This window comes from Rutilus rutilus, assembly GCF_951802725.1.
Source record: "Rutilus rutilus genome assembly, chromosome: 25".
NCBI classification, from domain to species: Eukaryota; Metazoa; Chordata; class Actinopteri; order Cypriniformes; family Leuciscidae; genus Rutilus; species Rutilus rutilus.
Window position 1 is genome coordinate 8,273,467 of NC_140229.1, and position 10,227 is coordinate 8,283,693.

At 38.1% G+C, this 10,227-nt stretch overlaps 1 protein-coding gene across 1 annotated transcript; it reads right to left on the reverse strand.

Moving 5' to 3' along the window:
* Nucleotides 1–904: 904 nt before the first annotated feature.
* Nucleotides 905–9,939, reverse strand: wscd1b (WSC domain containing 1b). The gene is made up of 10 exons (XM_084400453.1): nt 9,792–9,939; nt 9,462–9,603; nt 7,022–7,562; nt 6,817–6,931; nt 5,478–5,662; nt 4,579–4,700; nt 3,612–3,783; nt 3,370–3,534; nt 2,925–3,125; nt 905–1,447 (listed from the first exon to the last, which is right to left on the reverse strand). Exons 3-10 carry the CDS (start codon nt 7,404–7,406, stop codon nt 1,095–1,097), a joined length of 1,698 nt encoding a protein of 565 aa, XP_084256579.1. The 5' UTR covers nt 7,407–7,562; nt 9,462–9,603; nt 9,792–9,939; the 3' UTR covers nt 905–1,094.
* Nucleotides 9,940–10,227: the final 288 nt, after the last annotated feature.

Consider the following 10,227-nt stretch of genomic DNA (forward strand, 5'->3'; position numbering starts at 1 on the left):
ATACCTGGAAATTCAAGCTTCGCCTTTCGTGTTTTTACACTCAGTGGCACCGTGACGAATGTGAGGGGGAGATTACTCGCGACTGCCGGCAGATTTGAATGTAGTTCAGTCAAGATGGCAAGTTTGCAACATTGAGATCAAAGAGATAAACCATTTAAAACCGCCCAGATTGACATAGGAACATGCTGGTCCTCTGTGAACAGCTCTTTAGGCTTCTCTGTAAATGTAGCTACTGGTTATGGCCTGTAATGTGTGAACTGTCTTTCACGAAAGAATTCTGCAGTCACAGCATTTTTCTTTCGGCCTGCAGTGACATTAAGCGCTAATGTTCCAACTAACTATCTAAAGACTGAAACATTCGACTTGGAAATGGGTGTCTTCCTGATTTCCACTGTGAAGAAAGAAGGAACTTCTGCTTATAGTACATCGCCAGTTATATTTATCCAGTCAAACCCTGCTGAAAATAATATTTTCTCCTTTTATGATTGTGGTTTTGAGTACAAATGAATGTTCAGCACTTATGTTTTGGCCTCTGCTCTCAGGTAAATCCAGGGTTGCTCTTCCTTTTGTCTATTTGAAGTTCTGATATTAGCTAATGCTAGAGTTGTAGCCTTTAATATTTTTGCTTTTGATTCATTATAGTAATAAAATGACCGAAGGACACAGACTGTCTTATCTTAGTTTATGAAGGAACATTTTTCCCTGATGCATCTCTCTGGAATGAATGCCTTTTTGTGTCAATTGAAGATGCTTTGACCCTGCAATTCCAAATACACATCAGAAACACAGTTGACAAGCAGTGATTGTCAAATAAATACATATTGGATTTTAATTATTAAGGTAGGCTACTCAAAATGCCGTAGTGTAAGCTATTTGAGGATAATATTCAAATGGACTGAAACTGTTACAATGAGAATTAATCAGTTTAATGATAACACATACTAAACACACTGTCAATAAGACATCAAGCACAAATAAAACAACAAAACCGCACTTCAAAGACTTTGAGCGATGTCAGTTATGTTTTTTACAGAGGCACTTTGTGGTTCTGTGTCCTCCCTCCAGCAGGGGGCAGCAGCTGCGTTCATGTACTCTCACCTGGGCATGTATTCCTGTGGTAGGCCGCTGATGCTTCTGTCTCTGAGAGCTTTATCTACTGTGTGGATGTAATTGTCTATACGAGCTCTCATCTCAGGGGTGAAGGGGTCAAAAGTCAGGCTACGAGATCCAGAGCGTTTGAAAAGGCCGTCTCTGTTGCTCTCCGTGCAGAGGAGTCTTTCCTCGGGAATGCTGATGTTCAGGAAAGCGCCGATAGTCTTTAACTGAGGGACTAGATCTTTCTGAAGATTTTCAAAGTGTACCACCAGCAGGCGGTGGGCAAATCGCAACCAGGCCAGAGCGTGAGACACCCACCAGGTCGAATAGCTGTCCACAAACTCAGACCACTCTGTGAAAAAACAAAACAAAAAACAGCATTATAGAACAATTAACTAGCATCTTCCACATGCTTAAACCTAGGACTGTATTTGGGATAAAAAATCGAATTGTGATTTAAAATGAAATTCCAGGTTGGCTGTCCTTGTTTGTAGGGCTGCACAATTTGTGATATATGTATATTATATCAATATGGCTGTAAAATAATAACAATAATATGAATCCATTATTATTATTATATCATTTTTACTAAATGAAAATATAAACATTAAATTCAAAATGTAAAATAAAAAATATGAGCATTTAAAGCTGCAGTCTGTAGTTTTTCCTCTTTGTCGCCATCTCTGTTCGAAATTTGCAATTGTAATTCGCAGAATTATGAACTTTACGTGCCTCGGCACGGCACAGCGTGGATGAATCCAATGTTTTGAATTATGATATGATAATGTGCGGCTGTCAGTCACCGCGCCGGTGTGGATACTGTCTTTCGGAATCACAGATTCTACTTTTTGGAAGTATGACCAACATAAGAATTTTCACCGGAAAATGTCATCTGAACAAGTAACATCCACTTTTGTTCTGCACAACTGAGGCAAATAAAGCATTGCAGTAAATCGCGCTGATTAAATCTAACGATCGCTTATCATATCATTCATCACCGATGAACGTCAAACACGTCAAATTGATAAGTTTAATTATATCAAGTGCTGTGAGAAAAGGTTATAAATCTCCACCTCCAACATCCTCACACGCAATATAGCCTACTAGTCGAGACACCTTCTTTACGTGTACAGATGTGACGTAATGATGCAAAGACATGCTCGAATTTCCAGCAGAAGTCCACCAGTACCACTGGAATTAAAAACATTATTACAAGCTTTCCGTTTTGAATCGAGCTAAGGCAAGCAGATAGTTTTGAACACTGGCTGGTTATGTACTCGCTCAAATTTATTATGAATAATTTTTAACCCAAAAAAGTTACGGACTGCAGCTTTAAGAACAAAATACTAATTATTATTATTTTATTTTACATTACAACTGTAAGAGTACAATACTAATATTTATGGCTGTCTTAATTTCTTCATTTTCAAATGTTAATTTTTTTTTTTATAAATTAAATGTCATCAATTACCCCCCACACCCCCCCACTAGTAAAAATATTTTTACTGAAACCTGAGAGATTTCTGTCCTTCTATTGAAACTCTATTCACCCAAAGATCTGATGCATCAAAACGTTCAGAGAAATCCATATGAAGTCTTCTGAAGAAAAACAATTGCTTTATATGATGAACAGATTTAATTTAGGCTTTTATTCACATATAAACATTGATCAGTGAACGTAGAGCACTCAAATTTGGTAAACATTTTGGCTCCCTTTGAAGTTTGCTGAGGCCCCCTAGTGGGCCCCGGGCCCCTGGTTGAGAACAACTGCTCTAAAGTGTCTGAACATACTGTCAGGCTGAAATGAATGCTGTTTCTATCATTAGCACCTTTGCTCCTCCAATGAACGTCCGATGCGTAGCCCAGGTGTCCGGCACACTTGCGGTTGAACTCCGCTATTAGAGAACGATAGGGGTTTCGCATCAGCAGGATGGCAGAGTTGAACATTTCGATCTCTCGCTGGCCGCTTTCATGAGTCTTGATGCAGATGACTCTCCCGCTCTGCCAGTAATCCTTCTCTCCTTTAAAACCTACAGAGATGCAGAAATCGGAGAAGCGCGAGTCTGCATTTGCTTTTCAATTAATCTCATTCTTGCTAGTCTAGGACAAACAATTGAGATGTTTAAGAGGTGTCAGTGTTGATTTTCTTTCTTGTCGGGCAATATCTAAAAGTGTTTGTGTTTCTGATGAGTTCATGTTCCCACTCCTACAAAATCCTCATAAATCTCACGGCTGAAAGGGATGAGGGTTTAAGTGTTATTAGTGGACTCTCACCTTTGTTGTACAGAGATCCGTCAAAGTAATAGCTTCCGGTGTAGAATCCAGTGGCGAGTTCAATCAGGTGACGTAACCAGGTGTTTCCTGCCCCTGGGAAGCTGGACAGGGCCACGAGGGTCCTGGACTTCTGGGGCAGAAATGTCCTTTCTTTGCATGTTGCATCTGAAAGAAAAGATATTTTCTGTTGCAGCAGTAGTTCTTGAAGTTTAAGTTAAATGTTGTAGCATGTTGTAGGTTACCTAACACAGGAGTACTGTACACCCAGTAGTAGTCCTGTTCATAAGGGGAAGTGTGGTTTGTTTTGTTGCCCCTCTCACACATGCGTTCCTGTTCACTCATCTGGATTGTGAAGAGAAATGGGGCATGGCTGCAGAAACAGTGCTGACCTCTCAAAAGGGCCAATGGCAGGTCCTGACGAGTTCACACACAATTACAGGGGTCAGATAAAGCTCTGAATAAACAAACCATATCATGTGTAACGAGCAGTGATGGGCAGTTAAATTATTGTAAACTAGAGCTGCACGATTAATTGTTAAAAGATTGCGATCTCGATTCAAACGCCATCTTTTTCCTAAATGACAATGATTCGGCTGTCTATTAAATCTTCTACAGAAGTGATCAAAATACAGCATATCACCTTTTTAAAGAAACTTAACGCTTCACATAAAGATTATATCAATTACATCATTACACCAGTAGGTGGCGACAAGTGACTGTCATAAAAAAAATTGTCACTGAATCATTCATTCAAGAGATTTGTTCAAAAACGCTGATTCATCCAGTAATGAAACAAGTGAAGTATTTATGAGCGAGACATTGAATCATTCAAACGGATTAAAAAAAGAATAATAATTCTAATTAATTCAACATTTTTGTTTGTGTTTGCACACACTTGGCTAATAAAGCTCATTCTGATTCTATTTTAAATATATTTAAAAAATCTTGATTCTCAATTTATCCAGAATAGTACAGACAGACAGATCTAGATTTAATCTAAATAAATACAGTGCGAATTAAGCGGGGGTTTAAGGGAGACTTAATTACTATTATTATTATGAATATTAATAATAAACTCCACCATCTTCAGTGATTGGCCCCTAATAAAATTTTTTTTTTAATTTTTAATTTTATATTCTTCTTCTTAATAATAATAATAATAAATACACTTTTAATTTGCTACAAAATGATTAATACGAGCAATTATACCTGATCTGTACAGGTCTCGATACACTGCTGAGGAGTGTGTGTTGGCCCAGAGGTCTGGATCAGGAAGTCAGCGGTAGAGTTCTTTGGCCTCTTGAAACAGCCGTGATAGTGCACAGTTCTGTCTGAGAAACATCGGACAGAAAAACAGAAGTCATCTTGTACAAAGCCTCAGGTGACCCTCCCACTGTCCTGTAGCAGATGACGTATGAAGTTACAACAAGAGCAGCGCTCACTATATCCAACGATATTTCTGTCTTATCTAGTCGTACTCCATCCATGCCCATTTAGGCACACGGTTCCAGGCCTTTAAACTAGTTCTTCTCTAATCCATTACTCACAAAATATAATAAACATTATTATATATGTGTGGCCCATTCAAGCAGAACTGTATGTTTACAGTATAATACCTCTGCCTAATGCCCGGTGCCAGTGTGTTTGCTGCTATGACCTACGTCTACTGACTAGCCAATAAAAATGCAACAGGAAATGGCGTATTGATCAATGCGACACGGCACTAAGACTTTAAATTACTTTCCTCAAGCTCCATTTATCAAAACTGGCATGCCAAGTTGGCCTCTTTTCCCTAGCCATGACCGCGTCCATATTCTCCTCTTTCGCTTCCTCCTCTTTTTTTTCAGCGTACATAAAAACCACAACTGCCAAAGTGTGATTCATCTTGCTCTATTTGTTTACCACTAGCGCACACTGATGATGTTCTATTCTTCTATCCTAACTTGCGTCGTAGCCTACGCTTCAATAGGTGTCATCATCGTACAGTATACATATACAGTACATGTCGTACCCAAGTTTAATAGATCCATGTCGCACAGTGTGATTTGTAATAATCTTATAGGATTGCTGAAATTGCACAGAGTGTAGCAGGCTTTAATGTGACTCACATCTTCTCTGTCCTGGAAGACGATCCTCAACCCTGTAAACAGAAATGCGTTCCACCCCTCCGCAGGGGTATCCCTTCTCTCCCCGGCAATCCAGATTACAGTCCTCTCCCCGAGCCCGGCGGGAACAGACCCGGTTGCCACAATGGCACTCCGCTCCATACTCCAGCCCAGCGTACCGGAACCCACTGCAAAAGAGCAAACCTTCACTTCTGAGAAATGTATACAGATACACATACACATGTCAATTCTATTCTATTCTGTTATATTATATTCTACTCTACCAGTCTTATCTCATCTTTTCAGTAACACTTTAGAATACGGTTTAATTAGTTAACATTAGTTAATGCATTAGGTATGATGAACTAACAATGAACAACATTTTTACAGTATTTATCTATGTTAATGTTAATTTATAAATATGCTTATAATTTATTGTTAATTTGTTCATTCACAATACATGACCTAATGCTATTGCAATGTTAAAAATTACATTAACTGATGCAATTTTAAATGTTAAAAATGTATTAGCATAGAATGTAAACAAAATTAATAAATGCTGTAAAGGTTTTGTTCATTATAACTTCACGTTAGCTAATGATTTCTGAAGGATCATGTGACACTGAAGACTGGAGTAATAGTTGATGAAAATTCACAGGAATAAATTACATTTTAAAATGTAATAAAATAGAAAGACATTAATTTAAATTATAATAATATTTCACATATATTACTCTTTTTTTTACTGTATTTTGATCCAAAAAATGCTGCCTTGGTGAGCATAAAAGACGTCTTTCAAAAATGTAATGTGCAAGGCTTCAAGTGTCATTATGTTGATTTAATGTTGCAAACTGATATTTGTTATCATATTATTTTAATTTATTATCGTGCTAACAAACACACTGGTTTGTAGAGCAAATCAGTTTTACCATTTACTGCACTTTGCTATTCGTCTGGTTTTGCTATTCTTCTAGTTATTTACCTAAAAATACAAATGAGCCTAAATTCTCGCACATTCACAGGTAATAGCTTACCCCCGCTTTGCTAAGTAAAAAGATCAAAAAGTACCTGTTGGCATTTCCTAAATAAAGCATTGTTTTATTTTGAGCAGTGAATATATTTTTTGTATTTTAAAATAATGATTTTAGAATGGAATTTCTGTCTTTTTAAATGGATGAAGCATGTATGTATTTTGAATGCTCTTTCTCTGGATGGACTCCAGGTCAGTCACACCAGCCAGCTCACATTCTGCCCCGCTTCTGTGGATGAACACTGAACGCATTCTTCTAAAAGAACACGGTTTCTTTCATTTATCTTTCATTTTCATCCCTTCAGACGTTACCTCTCTGAGCAGGTGTCCTGACACAAGGCGCTGGTCATTTTACGGAAATCATAAAGAACTGTCCCGCCGAGTGCGTGCTCCGTTTCGTTGTTTATAAAACATCCAATGTAGGTCCCTTGTTAAAAAAAAGCAATATGAACAGTTTAGAATAATTATTTAAAAAATCTTACATTTAAGATGGGTAATTCTATTTTATAAACATTACCTTTATGTCTGGCTTCCTTGTGTGACAGATTACGTTTAGAAGATCTTTTCTGTTCAGCATTACCGTGAAACCAGTGGCGTCTCAGATGCCTGATTTCCAGGTTACGAGATATGAGGTGCTTCTGGTCCATTATATTGCCTGTCTGCTCTAGAGGTTGGTTCTCCATCTCCTGGATGACATTCCTCCTGTACAACCACCTGGCAGCAGGTACTTCCAGGGCTCTAGGTGGAGCTGGTAGGGAAGGGAGCGCCATGGTATCCGTTTCTCTCTGAAATGTCTCCACACTGGAGCGCTGAAGCAGTAACACGCTTCCTGCCATGATGTAAGCCACACCCAGAAAAAACAGGAGCAATTGAGCTCTCCTTAAAAAGGATGGCTTGGCCATCCTGGTTCAAACCATCCAGATGGATGTCAAACAGGATCCTTACACTTATACAGGACAACTGAAGAGACGATGATACATTCTAGAAGGCGCTGTGATCTTCATCTTTTAGAGAAGATTTATCTCTTGGTGTCTACACCATCTACTAGTTCACAGGACCTAAAATAAATAGAAAAGGCCTGTCAGTATGAATACAATATCAGATAATCAGATAAAAACACGTCCCTTCACTCATAAATCTCTTAACAACTCAAAGGAAAATATGTGAACCACTTGTCATATTTCTTTATAGAGGCTTCGGCCCTTTGGGGCTAATGAGCAGTTTTTAATGAATCACTAAGAGTCCAATTACCATTTTCCCTTTTGATATTAAACATGTTTGGAAAACTGAAGAGAACCTGCTTGCAGAAACACAGGTGAGGTATGAAAACATCAACTGAAGGAATCGCTGAATTGTGTCTCTTGGTCTTGGTCATTTGTGCCTGGTGCTTTATGGGATGTGAGTTGTCTGTCCATCAGAGTGATGGGCTGGAAGAAATTTCTGCCTGTGGGAGGAAAGAGCTGTCCATCCTGCTGAACTTCATATCACAGATCAAGGAGCTCATTCATATTGCAGAAAGAGAGAAGACATCCAAGTGCAGATTCGTCAGTGTATAGCACAGCTTATAATAACTCGGTGTCTGAGGAAATCTGATGTTTTGCCAAAGCACTATACTTTGCAACTGAAATCTTTTACCGTTTTAGATTAGTATAGCCTAACTCTTAGTAATATTTAGGATTCAATACATGCTCAGTCGTTGTGGTAATGTAGATTATCACAGAAATTAATATCCACTTTCAGCTCAAATAATACAAGTTTTATCAGAAGAAAGAATGTAACTGCATATTTATCATAGTAAGCTTCACGTTTCTGCTTTTTTAATACTCCAAAAATTGGAAGTAAGTATTTAAAAGAAAGACACAAATGCTGTCAATTGAGCTTAACTTATTTGTACCAGGAATATTCCTTAAAATCCCTTAAAGGATGCAACAGCTACTAGATCAATCATTTTGACAATGTTATCTCCTAAAATATAACAGATTTCCACCAGGACTCTACAAATAACAGCCAAGCAAACAACATATGGCATCGCTCTTTTAAATTCATCATCTGTACTGAAATCTTTGACACTGTCGTCTTGTAGAATCTGTGGGAAACTGCTTTTGCTTTGCGCTGAGAGGATTCTCTAGGAAAATGGCACTCGTTTCTATGTGTCTGCAGTCACTTGTGCAGCCTAACATAGAAAATGAAATCATTTAGATGCTGATGGAAAAACCTTTCTCTTCATGATAGGAATGAGAGGTCTATCTGATGATCAACCTCCAAACAAATCAGCACATTATCAGACAATTTACAAGGTTTCTCTCTCGGCTCTACATGGGCACATCACATCTTTTCTTTGGGTATACTTGCTCTTTTGCTTAAATCACTCAGCATTAGTATCAGAGATTATGTCAATTTAATTAAAATTTTAGTCTTGTGGTGAGGGGTTGTTTATCTCTGCAAAACTCTAAATTTGTTTTTGCATGTTAGTAGCCTAAGGCATACATTCAGCAAGACTGAATTTACAAGAGAAAACGAAATGTTACAAAAGTCACAACGTTATTTAAAATGCACTTTAATGTTAAAAGGAAGCAGAAGTAGTGGTCATTACATCAAACCAATGTAAAAACTTTTCAGACGCAAGCTGTCAATCATTTGAAAGGAAACAGTTACTGTAGTTTAATATTTGAGTCCTCAGAGCGGGTTTCAGCTCCAAGAACCGCTGCTGCTGTTCACTTCACATAGACTGTGCCCCAATTTGATATAATTAACCTGACGTTATCCTTATGAGCAAAAGACAACGGTAAGTTAGCTGAACGTCAGACGTTATAGGACAAAAACTTCCAAATGCTCTTTATAAATAAGCTACTGTACGATATTTACAATTAAATTATGCATAGGCTGCGCTCAGATAAGCGTCAGATATTATTAGAGTGTATACTAAGATAAGACACGCTTGTTACCTTCTTACTTACCTCTGTGTTACTGTGGTTCCTCGGATCACGGTTCAAACGGACGCGGATGTGTTCAGCAGCAGCTCACGCGCTTCCACTGAAGAGAGTCCGCTGATTCCTGACTGGATACTCCCACCGGCTCTTCCCCGCAGCTGAACGCTTTCTGTCGATTATAAAATACTGTTTTCATCGCATGTTTTAACTGCTATTAACGGGTTTTTACATTTTCTGCAGTTTTGAACGACTTTGAACGTGTCTGTACTTCCAGTTGTAGACGTTAGAGAGAAGTCGTGCAGAATATTAAAACGGCGATGTTGTTTTTCCAAAGCAGCGTGTAAAACACGGACTGACCTGACGCGTTCAGATGAGCGTATAGAGGAGCCGCTGCTGTCAAGCTTTACACCCCCCTCCCAAACTCTCTGCCTGTGCCTACACAGGGACCCCCGGTATAAAATAGCTAAATTACTTAACACTCTGGTCTGTAGCCTGCTACTGATGTAGGCTATATTAAGAACATTAACTAACAATATTAGCCTACATTTAAAATGCACACACACCATTTTAATTAGAATAATTGGGTTAAAAATAGGCTTACTTTTCTTTAAGCAAAATGTTATTATTATTTTAAATTATTATTATTATTTTTTTATTATTATTATTTTTCTTCTCCTCAAACACTTAAAATAGGTTATGTTCTCTGTGCAGCATTACACAGATTACTGCTGATTTAATCACAGGCTTTCAAAATAAGCTTTATGCTTCCATTTTGTTTTTTAAATGTGGATCA